The sequence below is a fragment of the Cryptotermes secundus genome, unplaced genomic scaffold, assembly GCF_002891405.2.
Source record: "Cryptotermes secundus unplaced genomic scaffold, Csec_1.0 scaffold1258, whole genome shotgun sequence".
In the NCBI taxonomy this organism is placed as follows: Eukaryota; Metazoa; Arthropoda; class Insecta; order Blattodea; family Kalotermitidae; genus Cryptotermes; species Cryptotermes secundus.
The window spans coordinates 592,900-613,895 of record NW_019723324.1 but is presented as its reverse complement, the minus strand read 5'-3'; the positions used below and the strand labels follow the sequence as shown (position 1 = coordinate 613,895).

The following is a 20,996-nucleotide window of genomic DNA, read 5'->3' as shown; positions in this document are numbered from 1 at the left end:
TCAAGGAATGAAGTGGATGACGAATCTATTGGGTCAGACTAGAGTGCAGTCACGCCTCCGCCCTCGACCTTGAAAAGACCACCAGTGAAAGAGCCAGCAAATCGTCTAGAGGGTGGCTTGAAAATTCACAAAATGGTCCATGTTCCTAACAGTAACAATAAGAAGAATGGTGCCCTGAGAAAGTGTCGCGTGAGTGCTAAGCACAAGGTTAGAAAAGAAACAAGTATCATGTGTGCAGGCTGTGGTGTGGCTCTCTGCAAACTTTCATGTTTCAATGTTTATCACACGAAGAAAAACAAATAAAGAGGTGTGGAAAGGCATTTATTGCATAAAATATTGTATTTTAATTAGTTCCTAAAAATTTCGTTTTTAAAAACCAATTTTTGTTGAAGTTGTTTAGGAAAAAGTAACTACATGCATTTTAGCGACATAAGGTTTAAAGGGCCTGCCAGGACAGGGGTGAGATTTAAATACCCTTCGTGCCAGTCAAAGAGTTAAAGTTCCAACCCTTGTATATATAGATTAAAGAAACAAAACAACAGCAACAACAGGAATTTCTGGGCGGAACTAATCACCTACTTTCCTTCGATACAACACAGACTGTATAAAAAAAACAGATCAGACAGTAAGGTGAACTAAAAAAGCCTCCTTTTATTTTTTCAAAATAATTTTAGGGACCAAATTATTTAACATTTAAGACAGGAAAAATGTCTTAGCTGCTAGCATCTTAAAAATCATCCACTACAGTAATCAGTGGCATAATCAGGATTTCATTTTTAGTAAGTACGTGCTGTTAAAATATCAAGAAAACAACATTTCAGTATGCAAACTTAAAATCTAACAATGCTACTGACAAATTTTTTTCCTTAGCTAATGTCTAAAAAGAGAAACCTTATGTCATACCGGACACTACAGGACAGGTGTGGTCCCATACATCCTAGACTGAACATGGCTTTGGAGTGTATCTCAGTGCAGAACTCTAGAACCAAAAGCTTGTGCGGTAGTGTGAATGATACACTCACTCACCTGTCCCTGCATGTTCATGATGACAACAGTGTTTGATCTGTTGCACACTACAAAGTGCTCAGGATTCTTTGGCAGCAGGTGGATGCTATTCACTGTTATATCACCCGCGCCACCCAGCGACTTGAATGTGTTGGTGCACTCTGTTGACTTGATGCTCCATACCTTGACTGTCCCATCTGATGAAGCACTGCAAACAATAACTTTCAATGACTGTACCTGCCAGCACTGGCCCAGATGACTTGTGCAAGTAAATTAATTATGCGGTATCCCATTAGTTCCTAAAATACAGAATGCCAGAAAGATAAAACATAAATGAAAGTTGTTCTAAATCATATAATGTCACCTGTCCACAGACAACAAGTTCTATGCAGCAGGTAAAAGTTGATACAGAATGGTGTTGTTAGTCACCTTAGAAAAAAGAATGACTACAACTGGTGCCACTGAAAAACTGTAAAGCTGGAATGGCCTATAATGAAATATTTTCTTACAGTCTTGTGTAGATCATACAACCGTCTGCAATACCAATGTCCATGATTAAAATAGGGCAGATGGCTGTAGAGGGACAGTCTGCACTTTAATACCCTCATCTTTTGGTCTTTGCACTCTGTGTCTAAGGTTTAACTTTGGCTTTTGGGATTTAGCCATGTCATATGCTGAACATGCTCCATTATTTTGGTGAACACTGCAGTCACCATCTCTGGCGTGAATGAGCAGGCTAAAGAGAACCAATACATAGGTCTTGCATTAGGGAAGCAATCAAAGTAGTTTAACACCTCACAACTTCAAACATGATGATGGATACAAACTGAGTAAAGTCTGGCTGCCCCTCTTTTTGGTTTGCTGAAGTTAGCACTAACGTTGCCGAAAAGCGGCGGTCACTCGGTTGGTATAGTTCACTTGCGGGCTAAAGAAACGAGGTTTGTTATGTAAGCTACTGCTCTCTGCAGCCATTCAACTGCTCTGAAGATGGAGGCGCTACGTTCCTCCGAAACGTCGGCCAAAACGAAGAATACACGGTGCCTAAACCCAGAAGACGACTTTCTTCGAGGTTTGTTATGTTTATTTTCTTGTTCTGGTTTTTGGATCTTACTGCTCTTTTGCTAATGAATTAATAACAATTTCACACAGTACAACTGGAACAACAAATGAACTAATGAATCAGTGTTCATAACATTTACCATTGGACACATCGTACTTTACTCCCATCATAAGAGTACAGAAGCACAGAGTAAGCAGGGTAGATTAAACTTCATTTTCATATCAAGAAAAGATCTACTTTCACACATCTACACTTACTATAACATACGAGGTGTGTTCAGGAAATAACGGGAATTTTAAAATTTCGCGGGTTTGGAGAGTCCAATTGTCAAAATTTTTTTTTATTATGTTGGTATACATGCCCCTGAAGTACAATAAAATTTTCAGCTGTATTCATTGCTTACTTTGTCTGTGGCAGCCGCTAAGGTTAGACGTGTTTTTATGAGCTTGGCGATTTTCGTTTGTTAAAAGAAATGGATCAAAGAATTTGTATCAAATTTTGCGTAAAAAATGAAATAAAGTGTTACAAAGTGTGTGAAATGTTAACAAAGGCCTATGGTGAGTCTGTTATGAGTAAAACAAGAGTTTACGAGTGGTATAAGCGTTTCCAAGATGGCCGTGAAGACGTTGCAGATGACGAGCGCCCCGGACGCCCCAGCACATCAACAACCGATGAAAACGTGGAAAAAGTGAAAGCAATGATTATGAATGATCGCCGAATCACAATCAGAGAAGTTTGCGTGAGGCAATCCGAAAAAAACGCCCGGATTTGTGGAAAAACAATTCATGGCTTTTGCACCACGATAATGCACCTGCTCACACTTCGTTGCTTGTTCGTGAATTCTTGGCCAAAAACAATACTGTAACGATGCCCCAGCCTCCATATTCGCCAGACATGGCTCCGTGTGACTTTTTCCTATTTCCAAAAATAAAGAGAACCTTAAAGGGCCGTCGTTTTACAAGCATAGATGACATTAAAAGCGCATCGCTGAAAGAGCTAAAGGCTATCCCAAAAATCGAGTTTGAGAAGTGTTTCGATGATTGGAAGAAGCGCTGGCGTAAGTGCATAATATCGAATGGGGACTATTTTGAAGGCGACAACATTAATGTAGACGAATGAATAAATATTTTTTCCAAAATACGGAAATTCCCGTCATTTTTTGAACACACCTCGTACAATCAGATTTTGAGACTATGCTTACACCACTCTGTGTGTGCGTGCTTGTGTGTGTGTGGTGTGTATGTGCATGCGCGCACATGAATGCAAAGGTTCTATGGTGGGTCAGTGTCTATTTGTAGTTCACTATTCCAGCATTCAGACATGATAGCTGATATTCACACTGGCATTCCCTGAATTACAGTCCAAAGTGCTACTGCCTAAGTCAAGCTGCTCAGTGAACAGTACTGAAGGCTGTCTGTTTGTTATTATACAACATACAAGTTTAAATTCCATTGCATAACTTGGAGTAAAATTAGATAAAACTGTATGTAGTCATAATACTGTACAGACAATTTGCACCTATATTAGCATATAACAACATAAAAAGTACCCGTGTTGAGAAAGCTGAATGTAGCACAAAGAATTTCACATTTTGACAAATATTTTACAATATTTTAAAGGTTAAGAACAAAAAGTGGTTTAAAATTGACATCACATTAATATATGATACACAAATTGACAAGCAGTAATTTTAGCAAGAAAACATATATCTGACGATGGCTGTACATAGCCAAAACATGTCGTAGTAACACAGGACATATAATAAAGACAGAAATAAAAGTCGCATTGTGACGATAATATATAGGGGGTGGACAAAATAATGGAAACACTAAGAAATTGGGGATCAGAATTTGTGTGGCATACCACATAATGTAAGCTGCCCAGAGTTACATTCTGGAGTCTCTACTTTCTGCTATACATGGGTAGAACTGAAAGGGTGAGTTAATGGGACATTTATAGGCTGATAGTTATAAATAACATTAGAAGCAAAATTGCAAGTATAGCTGGTGAAAAAAGTTATGGAAAAAGAGTGGGAAACAATTAGGAACCACACATTTTGAACATTACACAAAATAGCCCTCATTTTGTGCAATGGTTTACCATTTATACAAGTCCAAGAAACTGATGCTTCCAATGGTTTATGTTGTTATAATGAAGTCCCTGTTATAAGCCATATTTGTCCTAATGTGGTTTCACTGTACAGGGTGAACTGCAATGGAATAGAGAGGAAACAGGTCCATTTCAACTTAGCACATGACTGCACTGAGGAAAATAACAGACTTGGATCACAGGTGTTCTGGACAATATTCAAGGTGGTGAACCAGACCAGGTACAAACTTAGACCCTCTTTGTCAGTTGGGCTGACAAATTACCTTTCTGACAATGTGTCTCTTCATTCAAAATCATGCAGAAGATCACTGCTTCTTTTAACATGACACGTTGCTTCACTGAATAAAATAACTGTTAAAAGTGTAGCTTTTAAATGGTAATTCTCCATCTGATAACCTAAAAATGTGGCAATGTACACTTGGTCGACTTACGACCGGCTGCACTTACGACCACAAAAAAATGAAAAATAAAAGATGATTAATATGTACAAGTTTTTAAAAATATTATAGAGATGATAAAAAGGATTACAAAAGGTTAAAAAATACTGTTAATAAATATATGGCCGACATACGACCTGTCAGTCAGAACGGAAGTCAACAACCAAGTGTATTGTGTTTTTTTGAACACCATGGGAGCCTATCGGATTGACAGTATGTCTGCAATATGTCATGCCAGGAGGGTAAGCATGGGTGGCTGGTCCACATGCAAGAATTGCTTAAGATGCTTAAGATCCTGAAGCTGCTTCAGTGTCCTCATGTCTGGCCTGAATTGCTTAGAGAGCCAATCATAAAAATTTTCACTAAACTGTATCAAAATATACCAATTTAAGGTAAAATTGGACTACAACACTAAACACATTATATGTATTTCTACATGAATTGTATTAATATTTATCACATTAAAAATACCTTTGAACAAACGCTGCAGAGAAAAATGAAACACATCTACTTATGTCCAATACATTTTTCCAGCAAGTCATACTGTTTCCAAGAAAATTTAACAAAACAAAGGACACACCAGAATTGTTACAATACATGTTAACTTGTGTGTGACATTTGCAGTGTGTATTGGCAGCTGAAATTTAGCATACAATCAATTCTCAGCAGATATTATTAATGCATAAAGTTCCAGATGAGGCTTTGAAGTGACAATTTGAGTGATTTCCCTGCATATGGACCTTCATGTACTGCTGAGCCTAAACTCCTTCAGACCCTGATATCAAATTAACATCATCACAACCCGTTTATTTACACTGCTGCAAAGCGGAAGCACAGTCCACTTATAAATAGCATCAAACATTAGGCTGGAGCAGAGATCATTTATAATGGTTACATTCTAAACACACATCAGAGTGGCTACAGTTTGGTTAACGTTCTTCAAATAAGCACATAAAAAATAGTTTACTTGTAATATAAGTAGTGAAGATGGCATGCCAAATAACATAAAGGTGCACTACAAAAATAAGTTTCAACATATCACCCACTGCAGTGCAGCGGATACTTCTCTTAGTAAAAGGAAGAATTAACACAGACCTCAGTAAGCTGTGTCCATCTGGCGTAAACACTACTTCATTCACAAATGAACTATGGCCTCTGAACTCCTTCAGCGTCTTGCCAGACTTGAGGCCGTGGATCCTGGGATAAAGGAAAAACAATTGAGCACATAAAATCTTGCAATGTAATACAGCAAACTCATATACAAGTGTTCAAGAGCAGACATTAGGGATGAGAGACCACATAGTTTGGTATGTGGGTTATAATGTTATGTAGAAACCCACTGTCTCAATCCATAAGACAGGAGAGTCCCCTTCTATCCTAAATATAGAGGACCCAGGCATTATTCATCAAACTACATGGCATCACATCTAAGAAGACTACACAGTCTTGATAGTCACTGCTGTGAAAACCACAAGTCTCAAAAGATAAATGTGATTGTGGCTCTGGGCTTAAAGATATGTAAACTGCCAACGAGTTATTCATTAACAAATGGTAGGGTTCTGGGATGGAGAAAAATGGAAAGGGTAGTGAGGGGAAGAGATCAGAAGCTGAAATACCTTTTAGACTGGGAACGAGTTGGACCTCATTCATAGGTTCATTACCTGCCAGGAATTTCAATTAGTTCCAGGTTCTTATCAATCCCTTTATATCTGACTAATTATGTCACCAGTTATAGAACTGAAGCAGAAACATAATGTTGTGGCACACAGATCCATTGCTACACAATGACAGCAAAACAAGCAACTGTACAACAGCCACTGCTAAGTAATGGCTCCATAAACAAGCATGTCTCCAAGGTAACAAGAGAAGACAGCAATGACAGAAGATGTTTTCTACACAGTCCACGTCAAGATGTTATAAGCATGACCAGTTAGCGGTTGCAGTTAGGGAACTGTTGCTGTGAGAAGCTGGTAGTGGTAAATGATCATTATGTATTGGCGTAATTCTCAAATATTAATACTTGTTATTTAATACCAATATTATGCTAAATGCGACTTATGCTCAGTTTTGTTCTCTCTCTCTCTCTAAAAGGAAACGCGCGCACACACATACACACACACATAGCACCCCACGCCAAACAGTAAGAATTGTCAAGACAACATGTAAGCAAGTAGAAAACAGACACACAGGCTGGGAGACTGAAGTATCTTATCCAACACTAGAGCAGTGTTGTGAATATTAAGTTGTGTACCGTGTGTGACAGTAGTGTACCTGTGATTGTGAGTGACTACTGTTGTAACCCGTGCAGTGTTACCAAATAAGTCAAGTACATTATTGTATCAATATTAAGTGTGGTCCAGAGACTTCTTCTAAAAAGGGAAATCTCACTTGTCAAAGCAAGGCCTGTTAAGCCCTAAGAGAGAATCTCATTGCTCGAAACCTGAACATTGTCCTCTTCCTACTCCCAAGATACTTTGATGTGGTTATAAGACCACGTAATGTCTACACCGCCTACAAGTGCGTGAGGGTGCAAGAGAACAGCTGTAAAGTGCCATCTTCAAAGCGACAGTGTCAGGACTGTTAAATAGCTGAGGCTGGGGACGAAGGTAAACGTCTGCTGCTCGAAGCTGCTACCAAACAATGGTAGTGAAGACGTGACTGTGGACACTGTGTGTATGTGTGTGTGTTATAGTGAACTGTAAAGAGTAGTCATGAGTTGTTTAAAGAAATGTAAATTTGTTTCATTTCTTTTAGTATAATTAGAATGACAAAGTCAAGGAGGATGGGATGGGTAGTGGATTTAGCAAGATTGGGGAGAAGAATGCATATAGGATATTGGTGAAAAAGCAAGAAGGAAAGAGACCACAAGGAAGACCAAGATGTCGGTGGGTGGACAATATTAAAATGGATCTTAGAGAGATAGGATGGGATGGTATGGACTGGACTGATCTGATTCAGGATAGGGACCAGTGGAGGGCTCTTGTGAACACAATAATGAACCTTTGGGTTCCGTAAAATGTTGGGAAGTTCTTGAGTAGCTGCACAATTGGCAGCTTCTCAAGAAGGGCTCAGCTCCATGCAATTAATTAGTTACAAAATAATAACAGAATGAGATGGGCAGGGCATGTAGCATGTATAGGGGTGAAGGGGAACGTATATAGGGTTTTGGCAGGAAAGTCAGAATGAAAGAGAAGTACAGGGAGACCTAGACATAGGAGGAAGGATAATATTAATATGGATCTCAGAAAAATAAGATGGGATAGTACAGACTGTATCAGTTTGGCTCAGGACAGAGACTACTGGCAGGCTCTTGTGAACACAGTAACAAACTTTTGGGTAACTGAGCAACTGGTGGTGGCTTTTCAAGAAAGACTCAACTCCATGGAGTTAGTCTGTTAGAATAATGACAACAATAATGTGAAAGATAATGATGATGAATTAGAAGAACTTCTTACAGGCAAACTTTAACATGCATAATAAGAAAAGTATTTTGATTTTTTTATTTCCAATTACAATGACTGATTCCTAAAGAATACATTAAAATATGATGTAAGAGTAAACAATTATGTAAACATTATCAAGCATGCCTTTTTGAGGCTTACTCAGCATTTGTGTAAGGGTCTCGGTACCTCATATCACTTGCCCATTTCTTCTCCTCAGTCATGCTCTATGGGCACCTAAATCACTCCCAGTATGAGGGATGCTGAACCCATACATACCTGATGGTTGCATCAAAGGAAGCGCTGAGCACCTGGCTGTTGTCACGTGAAAACTGCAGACAGGTTACCCCCTTGACATGTGCCTTCTCAAAGCGACGCAGACATTGCCCAGTCTGGATGCGCCACACCTTCACCTTCCCGTCCTGTGAGCCAGATGCCAGCATCTCGGAGTCTCTGCTGAATGACATGCATAACACCGCATCCTCCATCATCATGAAGTTGTCCTGCACAAAAACGCATTCAAATACAGTTTGAGCCCCGACTGCCCTTCATCTCTGCGATTAAGTTACTGATGATACTGCCCATGATATGGCAGTATCTCCCAAATGAAATATGAACTGCAGTCACATGACGATAACAGCACTAATAGTGATATAATACTGACAGGTAGAACAAACAGGGATTTGGCCTGGTTTTTAGCCTACTTTCCTTAACTAACTAACTTCATTGAGCTGAGCCCTTCCTGAGAAGCTACCAGCTGTGCACCTATTCAAGAACTTTCCAGTAGGTGGGTTCCTCATCATCATGGCATTGGCCTGTCCTCAGGCTGTGGGAGGAGATGGCCTCTATATATGGAGGATAGCTGCGAATACATTCAATAAGAAGTCGCGGACAGCTAATTCTTTCAATGTCAGGCACTATGAAATTGATATCATGTTTCTATTAGTCTGTGTAATCAGACGAAGCCCCTTCAGATCTTTTTTTTTATTGCTAGTGGGGTGGGACTAAGTCTCTTGTACTGTGGACACTTCTGGCCTATTGAACCAGCCCCAGATGATAGGTGGGGGTGATTGTGGAGCAATTGGTGGAATGAAGATTGGCAGGGGAAACCGAAGTACTCAGAGAAAACCTGCCCCAGCGCCACTTTGTCCACCACAAATCCCACTTGACCAGACCCATGGTGGGAAGCCAGCGACTAACCGCTTGAGCTATGGTGCGGCCTCCTCTAGACCTTAATAAGCCTACAGAGAACATTTTTGATATGCTCTTGGGAATACTGAACTTGCCTGCAAGATGGCATCAAACACTGTTGCACAAAATATGTTTCTTGATATGACATTCTATTCATTGGTGGTGGCTGTCTTGTGTAGATTATAAGACACACTCTCATAAGACTGTAATCTTCATATTCACTTCTTTGCCTACTCTGCAGTTCCTTAAAGGATGGGGTGTTTCAGAAAAATCAACACAGAAACCAGGCACTGAAAACTGGCATTCAGTCAAAAATTAAAAGCATTTCTATAGTAACTGTGACAAACGTTCTCTGAAATTATATTGTTCATTTGTGTAATATCTGTGAGCTTTGAGAATATCACTGTGAACACACTGACATGATGGTTAGAAGCTGGAATAGTGGGGGGAAAAGACACAGCCATGGCTATGCAACAGCATGGTACAAATGTTTCTGCAGCAACAACACAGGAACTGTGGAAGCAATGTTTTCTATGCAGTCCAAGCCAAGACTAGAGAGAAGACCACAAACTGAGTTCAGCCAGCCAGTCATGAGTGGTCATAGTTCTGAGACAGAAAAATATGAGTACGTTCGTGAGTCCCATGGAAATTGACACCAAGAATGGCTGTGCTGGTGACAGCCAGCAGCAGTTTAACAGACAGACCAGACAGTTGAGCGAGTCTTGAGTTGCACTGTCAGACACCGCTAACAAGCAATGACTAGTGAAGAGATAGCAGACTGAGAAGACTTAAGTGTTTGCAGTAGTTATCTGTAGGGTGAATAAATTAGTAAAAGTGTTATAATCGTTTGTAGTTACAAGTTATAAGCAATCGATAAATTAATAATCAATCCAAACCCCACATTTAGTCACTAATGTGTGACAACATTTTCACAAGTGTAGAAAGGTATGACAAAACGTAATGCTATTACATTCCCCTATAAAGAGCTATCATCTATAAGATGTCACATACCAATTTCTTGCAAGAGGAATACAGGTAATCTGTGTTGTCAGTTACCAGAAAAAAGTCTCATTAGACTAAATCAATCTTCAAATTTTGAGCTCATTTTATCAAACATGGTCAAATCCCATGTCATAACAGCTCTAGGAGGACTTTCAATCACACTACTATCAGCTCTTTAAGGACACAAGAATTACAGTGATTTCAAGTGCCTGGCATGCTAAGGGCTGCCACAATACTGGGCCCACAGAGCTAACGCATGATATGGTTCAGTTTCCTTCTAGATATTCTGCATATCTCAGAGCATGTATGATACCTGAGCTTGGTACTTGAGATCCTTCCTGATCTTTCCTGTTGTGAAGTTCCACACTTCTATAAAACCATCCACACTACCAGTAACCAGGTACTGTCCATCGGGGGAGAAACGGGCACACTCCACATGTGACTTCTGGCCAAACTTGATCTGCTTTGACAACTGTGTTGGGTACTTTTCCTCTTCTTGATCTCTAATAGCTGCCTTGCCTCGAAAGAGATCAATTGTTGTGCCTGTAACATTTATTCATGTATCTAGTTTTCTGTCCTTCTACACAATAAAAACAACAGCTTTAAATACCATAAACTGTATTTAACATCACATGTAAGAATCTTCACACTGCTTGAGGAATTACTAAATATTGTGTGGGAGCCCATGAATGAGACATTTGCACCAATACACAGACTATGAAAATTAACTAAGATCCAACACAGCAAAGGCTGGAAAGGAATAAAGGTTATTGCAGTTGAAGCACCACACAAGAAAGCTGTGAGGCATGAAGGTCTGTCCACTGCTGTGCTCTGCAACATTAAACACAGCAGAAGGTAGCACGTCAAAAAAATATCCATACTGTTGCAAACACACAGCATACTATTAAAGACTAGACGAGTAAAATATGGAATTAACATAGCAAAAGGGTGGGGGGGGGGCAAAATTGCTCGTGTCCGTGACATTCTTTAACACTTCGCAGACCGGACGCCTAGGCCTAGGCATTTGGGTTTTAAACGTGGCAGACCGGTCGCCTAGATTTAGGCTTTTAGGACACGTTATGTTGCAACACACTATTCCTCGCTTTGGTGGCCACATGTCTGTTAAAGTACTACGTAGCTGACCTTCAGAATGTTTGTTTTCCGAGTAAGCAACGTGACCACTACCTATTCCCCTCTCACTCTTAACAAAAGTCCCTTTGTTCAAGTCGAAGCTTCTATGTGTGAGGCAAGATATTCTCAGTGTCAACATGGCTCAGAGACGAAAGCAGTTGAAAGCCATGCGAGCTCTCGGAGAAGAAGAAATCTGTGATTTGATCTCCGATGAGTTATCTGACTTGCCAACTGCTTTGTCTTCTAATAGCGAGGGCAGTGTCAGTGGCAGTGACAGGGGCCCCCAAAATATTGTGACCAGAAGAGAAAGTGAAAGGGACAGTGAGAGCTCCGATGAAAGTGCGAGTGCTAGCATTGCGGGGACAGCCACATGGGGTAAAGTGGACAAAACACCCACTTTGGGAAAGTTTACTGGTGATCCAGGGGTGAGACAAATGCTGTCGGACCCTAAGCAAGTGTCTGAAGTAGCTGAACTGTTTTTTGGAGATAGTTTCTTTGACATGTTGTGTCAGGAGACCAACAGATACTATCTCCAACACCGTGAGGCGTACGACAGTACCTACAAGGTGTTAAAGTGGGTGGATGTCACTTCAGCAGAAATGAAATTTTTTTTGGCAATAATCATTCTAATGGGGTTTACAAAGAGGGATAATTTGAAAGACTATTGGTCCACTCATCCATTTTTAGAAATTCCCATTTTCGGCAAAGTCATGAGTCATAAGAGATTTGAACAGATATGGTGGTGTTTGTGTTTCAATAATAATGAACTGCAACCACAATCAACGGGCAGGCTTTTCAAAATTCAGCCCTTATTAGACTTTTTCGTTGAGAAATTTCAGACAGTTTATAAGCCAGAGCAGCAACTGTCTTTGGACGAATCTGTGATTCCTTGGAGGGGAAGGCTTCGTTTTCGAACGTATAATCCTGGGAAACTCACAAAGTACGGCCTACTTGTTCGTGTAGTCATGGAAAGCACTTCAGGCTATATTGGAAATTTAGAAATTTATTCCTGTGAAGGCAAGAAATTGCAAAAAACTATTGTTTCCATTTTGGATCCCCATCTGGATCAAAATTATCACGTTTATCAAGATAATTTTTATAACAGTGTGGCAACTGCAGAATACCTACTTTCAAGGAAAGTATGTATTTATGGTACAATTAGGGTGAACAGAGGCCTTTCTCCAGATCTGAAAGAGGAATGTAAATCCCTGAAACGTGGTGACACTATCTACTCCCACCCCATGGAGGCCTCATATGGACCCCCCTGGGCAACTCTCGGGTGATATGTGGAACATACCCTCGTGAAAATTGTTATGAGCGAACAATCGACGGGGAAGTATCCTTCTAGGCAGTGCTGTGTGTGCGCTCTGGACAAGAAGTGAAGCAAGACTTCCTACGTCTGCAAGTTGTGTCATGCCTCATCACAGAGGGGAGTGTTTCCAGAAATATCACATTCTGAAGCACTTCTAGGAGCTCTGGTAAGTCTTCTCCAAAAATTTTAGTTCATAAAATTAATTAGGAGATTTTATATTAATTTTTAAAGTGAACAGTGCACAAGTTAGGGTAGTAGGTTTAAAAATGCCGGTCCCCAGGGCGATTAAAATATTTAAATCACTGGTCCGTGAAGTGTTAAGTCATATGTGTCCCCTGTGTAGTGCAAAATGAGCAACAAACCTGGCAAAGCTTCCCAAAAGAAAAGTGCAAACTTCTTCAAGATGCAACAAAGCAAGAACTTGAGTGCTCTCTATTGGGAAGCAAGAAGCAAAATTGGTTAAATGATCCCAAATGCAGCCACTGGAAACCAACCAACCAACCAACCACAGCAAATGGTCCAATACCAGGATTGATTCATACACAGAGTGAAAGGCCATTAACTCTGATTAATTTTCTCTTTCTGAAAGTCTTAAGTTTATGTCCTTTTAAACATGGTCTCCAGCCCATGTGGATTAAGTGGTCAGCTTTACAGTGAAATGGGAATTTGGGGGNGGGGGGGGGGGGCACAGAGTTATTCTGAACCTGGCAAGAACAGATAAATTCTTTAACCTATACTGTCCAAAAGTAAAACTCTTTTCTGACAACATGCCCTTCTAGTAAGCTGAATTTGAATACACTGCCTTATTATGTCATGATATTATTAAATATATTTTTTAAATTCTCAATGTCAGACCTCTTTTTCAGCATGTGTATAAAACGTTCCAATAGGTGTAAAAAATGTAAGAGATATATTTATAACTGAATTCTGATTGTCGACATTCTTCTGCTGAGGGTTATAAAACATCTCAATATTGACTGTTTTCTCCAAGCAGTTGTTCTTATACTGTCGTCCCATAAGGTATCAAATGGAAAAATAAATATCTAATGGCACTTCAAAAACAACCTCTGCTTTCTCACCAACTCTTCCATAAAATTCACATTCCATGAGCCCCATTTTTTATAAAGATCTCTTCATCAAAAAACTGAACACAATAATGAAAATAATGACTATATTGTGACATGTTGTGCAATGGAGGACACCCCCTCCCTACCCAGCAGTGACGTGGCAGCTCTGGCCACGGTGACGTGGCGGGTGAGTCAGCGATCTGTCCCCTCACCTTCCACACTGTGACATGGCATGCAACGCCGCTATTGACATGGGCAACAGGCAACAGCGGTACCGATTACATAACAGGCAAGCACTGCGACTATATAAGGGAACTACACAGCCGCCGAAGGCAGTTAAAAGTGTATCAGCCGCCGAAGTGAGTTTTCAAGTCAGCAGTGAACGAGTGAGTGTGTGTTAAGGAGTGGCACCATGAAATATAGCAGCCGCCAAAACAGTTAGTGTGTGAGCAGGAGGGACACAGTTAAAGTGTACCAGCCGCCGAAGACAGTTCTCAAGGCAGCAGCCTACGAGTTGAGTTGGAATCTAGCCAGCAGTGAGCCGTTAGAGTTAAGCTGGAATATAGCAGCTGTTGCGGAAAGAAGAACTGAACGTGTGTGTAGTTGTGTAATTGGGAGTGTGTGATACAGTGACACTTGTATAGCTCCCGTACTGTGAATACGTGTAGACTACTGAAGATAGAGTGAACAGATTATTGCGAATAGGGTTATAAAGTGTGAAATGCCGCAACAGTGTTATAATCAATTGTAGTTATGACTTGTAGGTTGTTAAATAAACCAATTAACAATCTGAACGGCGTCTTCAGTGGCTAAACACATTACATTTGGTATCAGAAGTGGGATACAGACTTTGAGCGCCAAAGAACATCAGGAATTTATTTATAACTGAATCATCCATTAGGCCCAGTGTACCAATCTACCCTGTAATGGCCTCCTAACTCTTATCTTCCTCTACATCCTGTTACTAGCCCCAGTGGGCGGCTTGGTTACTCTCCCCCCCCTCCCCCATACTCTGTCTTCAGCCTTGTCTGACCTCCAGCCTGTACTCTGTCCACTTCTCTTCCCACTGCTCAATTGCAATCCAGTCTCCCACCTCCTTCTTGGGATGAAAAAATGGTGTCAATCTGCTATTGGCTCACCCTGACTATACAGTTCATTTCCTCAAAACTGGCTTTACCAGTCAGATGGATGTCACTGTTCTTCAGTCATCAGTAACCAACAGTGGTCTACTGTGTAACAATCAATTCTGTTTCCAAAGTAATGCAGTCAAAGTCAATCATATATGAGAAAGTGTGCAATATCTATGCAACCATATTTATAGAATGTAAGACAAGAAATGTTCGCCATATAAAGTCTGCATTTACCAATCAGGTTGATGGTGACAAACAATGAAATAAATGGGTTTTCAGACCATGATGGACAAATCTTAGTACTTGAAAATTTACAGGTGATAAAGAAAAGGGTCCATGTAAGAGCATTAAGGGATATCAATGATGAGAACATAGAACATTTTCAACAGGCATTACAAAATGAAAATTGGGAAGCAGTTTATGATCAAGAGAACATTAATATGAAATTTAGTAAATTTCATAATACCTTCTTAACAATTTTTGAAAACAGCTTTCCCCTGGTATACAAAAAATAGAAAGACACCAATAAATGGATAACCAAAGGTATACGAACATCTTGTAATCATAGAAGAGCTTTATACAACTTAAGTTAAAAAACCAAAGGATGAAAGATTGGAATCATACTATAAAAAGTACTGTTTGACATTAACAAATGTAATAAAAGAAGCTAAGAAACTGTACTACCAAAAACTTATAAGTAACTCGGAAAACAAAAGACAATTAACCTGGAAGATTATTAATAAAGAAACTGGGAAAAGGAGGGGCCCAGATAATATAACCAAATTGAAAGTGGGTATTAGCAAAGTAACTAATACTAAGGAAGAAGTAGAAGTATTCAATAAATACTTTATAACTGTAGCTGAGAATTTGGAAACAAAAAGTGCCAATAAAAATTAAGCTATTAAATTCTTAGACACTTTGAAATTTGATAAATTCCCTGAGCTGAGGCTAATACCTACAAACGGAGATGGAAATAAAGAGCATGCTTATGTTGCAAAAATCAAAAGATTCTACAGGATATGATGGCATTTCTAGTGAGATATTGAAATACTGTATAACTGAGATAAGTAAACCATTGTGTCACATATTTGATGCATCTTTTGAGCATGAAATATATCCTGATAGAATGAATGCCTCATCAAGACCTATATACGAAACACGTGAGAAGGGAATTATGGCAAACTATACACCAATATCATTGCTAATAAGTTTTTCTAAGATTTTTGAAAGAGTGGTGTACGATAGGATAAAGCAACACATACAAACAATTTAAAGTCTTTTGCACAGTTTGGATTTAGAGAAAACAGTAACACAGAAATGGCAATATATACGTTAACTAATCATATTTTAGAAACGGAAAGGCTCAATCATTCATTAGGAATATTTGTGATTTGACAAAAGCATTTGACAGTGTGAGTCATGATATTCTTTTAAGTAAATTAGCAACATACGGCATTGGTGGTAAAACAAAAATATGGTTGAAGTCCTATCTGGAAAATAGAAGACAAAGAGTTGAACTCTATAATAATGAAAATGGAAAGTGCTGTTCAGACTGGGGAACTGTCAAATATGGAGTGCCACAGGGCTCGATTTTGGGTCCTTTGTTGTTCCTTTTATATATTAATGACCTGCCGTCAGCATTAAGTACTGACAACAAGTCATTGTTGTATGCCGATGATACAAGTACAGTAAAACTTGGTTATAGCAACATCGGTTTCTGCGACACCTTGTCTATTGCGTCAAATATTCAATGGTACGAACTAATTCCTCATAAAGCAACTGTTTTTATACCTTGCTTAGTACGACATGCACAAATGCATCAACCTCGTATGTAACATCATTTCCATTCCTGAATTTCTCTGATATCGTGGGAAAGTTCGATGTGTCTGCCCACCCTCACTTTCTCTACTTGCTGATGTGACTGTCCTGGAATAATACGACCGCGGGCTGCAAGAGGAGTGTGGGTTTTATGCGAAAACAAGGGTGTGGGGTGGGACTGCGTGAATAGTGCAAGAGGACGCGGCAGGTTGTTAACTGCATTCCTTTCCTAGAATCTTGTCTAACAGGGCCTCAGATTGTCTACTTACCCTATAGTGTTCTGCCTAAACCCAGAGAAGTGCAGTAGCAAAAATATGGCGATGAAAAGGAAAGTTTTAAGCATTGAAGAGAAAGTTAAAGTGATTCGTGAAATATAAAATGGAAGGAAAAAAGCTTATGTATGCCGCGAATTTGGTTTGGTGAATTCTACAGTACAAACGATATGGAGAATCCCTATTAATTCCATGTTAATGTTACGTTAGTCTGTACTTAACTACGTAATTCACTAAAAAAAAAATGCAACATTTTAACTCGGTTTTGGTAGATTTTTACGCGACTAACATAAGGTTACTGTGGAATTGCCCATTTCGGTTACAACGACATTCGTTTATAACGACACTATTTTTAGGTCCCTTTGATGACGTTATAATCAAGTTCTACCGTATATTAGTGTTGGGTATTAATATCGATAAAATTCAAGAAAGGTCTAAACTTATGTTAAATTCCTTAAGTAAGTGGTTTAAATACAGTGGCTTATCCCTAAACTTGAGGAAAACTAAAGTGTTAAAATTTGAAACAATCAATCATGACAATATGCCTGTACATTTAAAGTTTAACGATGAATTATTACAAGAGGAAACTCATATTAAATTTTTGGGCATTGAAATTTATAAGTTCTTGAATTGGAAGACACAGGTTGAATCACTGTTACCCAGATTGGGAAAGGCATGTTATGTAATACGCATTATGAAAACATATAGTAATGTTACAACACTTAAAATGATATATCATGCATACTTTCATTCACTCATGAGATATGGAATAGTTTTTTGGGGTAATTCAGTAGAGGCCAAGAAGATCTTTCTCTTACAAAAGAAGACGATTAGAATAATAATAGGGATGAAATATAGAGAGTCATGTGGGCCAGCATTTATAAAGTTAAATATATTAACACTGGTCTCTCAATATATTTTATCCTTGATGACTTTTATGATAGATAACTTGGGAGTATTAGTTTTAATTATTCAATTTATTACAGACCGACAAGACATGAAAGAAATTTACATGTCCTACAATCACATCTCGCAATGAGGCAGAAAGGGGTCCATTGCATGAGTATAAAAATATTTAACAGTCTGCCTGATTATTTAACTGATTTAGTACATGATAAAAAACAGTTTATAAAAGAAATAAGGGATGTCCTAATACATAATCAGTCATATACTGTTGATGAATTTTTGCTCTTCTGTCGGGATCAACAGCTAAGGAATAGAAGGGGAGTGCATGCTGACTGATGGATGTCCCACAGTAGGCATCAATATAGACATTAAGTGTAAATATAACCTGTATTTTATGTATTTATTTAGATGCAGAGTGTTTGCATTTATGTTTGTTTGTTATTGTGATATGGCATGTTGGAATAGTAAAGATGTATTGTTGTTTGTAAAGCTTGTGACATGTTTCATATTAAGTGCAGATTGCACTTATGAATATCCTGAAACGCAGATGTACGAGGGGAAGTCAATAATTATCCGCAATGCAGTTGTATTTGTGTTTCTGTTGGCAGCACTGTCGCTTTGCGCAGCATCGCCATGCGTGGTTTCCTTGTCATTATTTCTGCGCAGGATTGATGTTGCTAGGTCAGTTCCATCGTCGCTGCCTTACTGTTAATCATGGCTGCTCCGCTTTCTGTTTGCACCAAAGAAGAGCAACGTTCAGTGATCTGGTTTTTGTGGTCGGAAAGTATATCAGGGGCCGCAATCCATCAAAGACTTTCAGCACAATATGGGAACAGTGTTTTGCCGCAACGGAGTGTCTACGAATGGATTGAAAAATTCAAAAATGGTCGCACAAGTGCTATGCATGAGGAAGGAGCTGGACGACCATCCATGGCCACAAATGAGGACAACATTGAGTGTGCACGTGACATCGTTCTGTTAGACGAGTGACTATTGATGAAGTGGCAAATTATCTGCAAATTAGTCATGGTTCTGCCCACGAAATCATCCACAATAGACTTGGGTTTCATAAAGTCTGTGCAAGCTGGGTCCCAAAACAACTCACAGTGTTGCATAAACAAACACGCTTGGACATCTGCCAACAACATTTGGATCTCTTTGGTAATGACAGAATCATCACTGGTGACTAAACATGGATCCATCATTGCGAGCCGGAGAGTAAACGGCAGAGTATGGAATGGAAACATCCACAATCGCCCGGCAAGAAAAAGTTCAAAAGCCAAGCATCCGCAGGAAAACTGATGCTTACAGCTTTTTGGGACTCACAAGGCCCAGTACTGGAACATTATCAGGAGAGGGGCACAATAAACAGTGCTCGTTACAGTGAGATGCTTACTGACAGGCTAAAGCCTGCAAATTGAAGCAAACGCCGAGGACTACTGTCGAAAGGTGTTGTGTTGTTGCATGACAATGCCCGTCCACATACTGCTGCCCACACTCCTGAAACCCTCCAGACTCTCAAGTTTGATGTAATGGCTCATCCTCCGTATAGTCCTGATCTCACCCCTTCTGACTACCACTTGTTTGGTCCACTCAAAGAGGCATTAAGGGGCCGTCGATTCACCTCGGACCAAGAAGTGAAGGAAGCGGTGCATGTGTGGCTCACTGCTCAGCTGAAAAAAACCTTTCCTGAGGGCATCAGGAAGCTTGTGCAACGATGGACCATGTGCGTTGAAAAGCAAGGGGACTACGTTGAAAAATGATGTTAACTCTCTGACTGGCGCGAAGGGTATTTAAATCCCACCCCTGTCCTGGCAGGCCCTTTAAACCTTATGTCGCTAAAATGCATGTAGTTACTTTTTCCTAAACAACTTCAACAAAAATTGGTTTTAAAAACGAAATTTTCAGGAACTAATTAAAATACAATATTTTATGCAATAAATGCCTTTCCATACCTCTTTATTAGTTTTTCTTCATGTGATAAACATTGAAACATGAAAGTTTGCAGAGAGCCACATCACAGCCTGCACACATCATACTTCTTTCTTTTCTAATCTTGTGCTTAGCACTCACGCGACACTTTATCAGGGCACCATTCTTCTTGTTACTGGGAGGAACATGGACCATTTTGTGAATTTTCAAGCCACCCTCTAGACGATTTACTGGCTCTTTCACTGGTGGTCTTTTCAAGGTCGAGGGCGGAGGCGTGACTGCACTCGAGTCTGACGCAATAGATTCGTCATCCACTTCATTCCTTGACTCTTCTCCCTCTCCACCCTGTTTGTTTGGTTCAGTCATTTTTCTACACAGTCCAATATAAAATCTTTGAATCTGTAATTTCTCTTCTTGTATTTTTCGTTTGTTGTGTTCTTTTTGAATAGAATGAAACTATTCAACCGCAAAGACATGTTTTGTCCATACCATGGGTGTGAAATAGGGGCCTAGTGGACAAATATTCTTCAATTTCAGGGCGTTTGTTGATTCCTGTCATGAACACAATTCCTAAGTATGTCCAGATTTCATCTGATGTGACATAATTGTAATTGTGTTTTCGAGAGTGAGGAGCTAACTCATGTGTGTTGAAGTGCTGGTGAGCATAGCGATTGGTTTCAGTTGTGATGTGATTTACCAAGTCGTCATCCAGAAAAAATTTTAATCCATGAAAAGGGATGCATTTTATGTGTTATATCAATTTTGATCCCGAAACTATTAGCAAATGGAAATATTGGGGGTACAATGTCTCCGTACGTTCATGAGATGGGCGTGTCAGGCACCGCACTCGTGGTAGGTAAATGTTCATGATTACTGTCTTGTGGATCATTGTCTATCACTGTATTATTGTCACTATCAACTTCATCCAATTCAGGAATCATTATTTCATCGCCACTATCATCATCAGAACAAATCTCGTTCACAACATTTTCCAGCTGGTCTATAGGAACACGAAGACACTTGCTGCAAGAAGCCATGGTGAAACTGAATGAATGTGAAATATTTTCTGACCTTTTCCTTCTCAGAGGGTTCTGACAGTAATATAGACCCCCACAAAATTTACATGGGTTCTTTACAAACATGCACAAAAACTATCATATATATATGCCTTTGGTTGATGAGTA

At 39.5% G+C, this 20,996-nt stretch overlaps 1 protein-coding gene across 2 annotated transcripts in view; it reads right to left on the bottom strand.

The window, feature by feature from the left end:
* LOC111861874 (WD40 repeat-containing protein SMU1) overlaps positions 1–20,996 on the bottom strand; it is a 44,132-nt gene that overhangs the window by 7,859 nt on the left and 15,277 nt on the right. For both annotated transcript variants that reach the window (XM_023846812.2, XM_023846813.2), the window contains exons 6-9: positions 10,558–10,787; positions 8,331–8,554; positions 5,707–5,808; positions 1,027–1,213 (exon numbers count right to left, since the gene is read on the bottom strand). In XM_023846812.2, the coding sequence (XP_023702580.1) occupies positions 1,027–1,213; positions 5,707–5,808; positions 8,331–8,554; positions 10,558–10,787 (743 nt within the window). The remainder of the gene's footprint in view (positions 1–1,026; positions 1,214–5,706; positions 5,809–8,330; positions 8,555–10,557; positions 10,788–20,996) is intronic.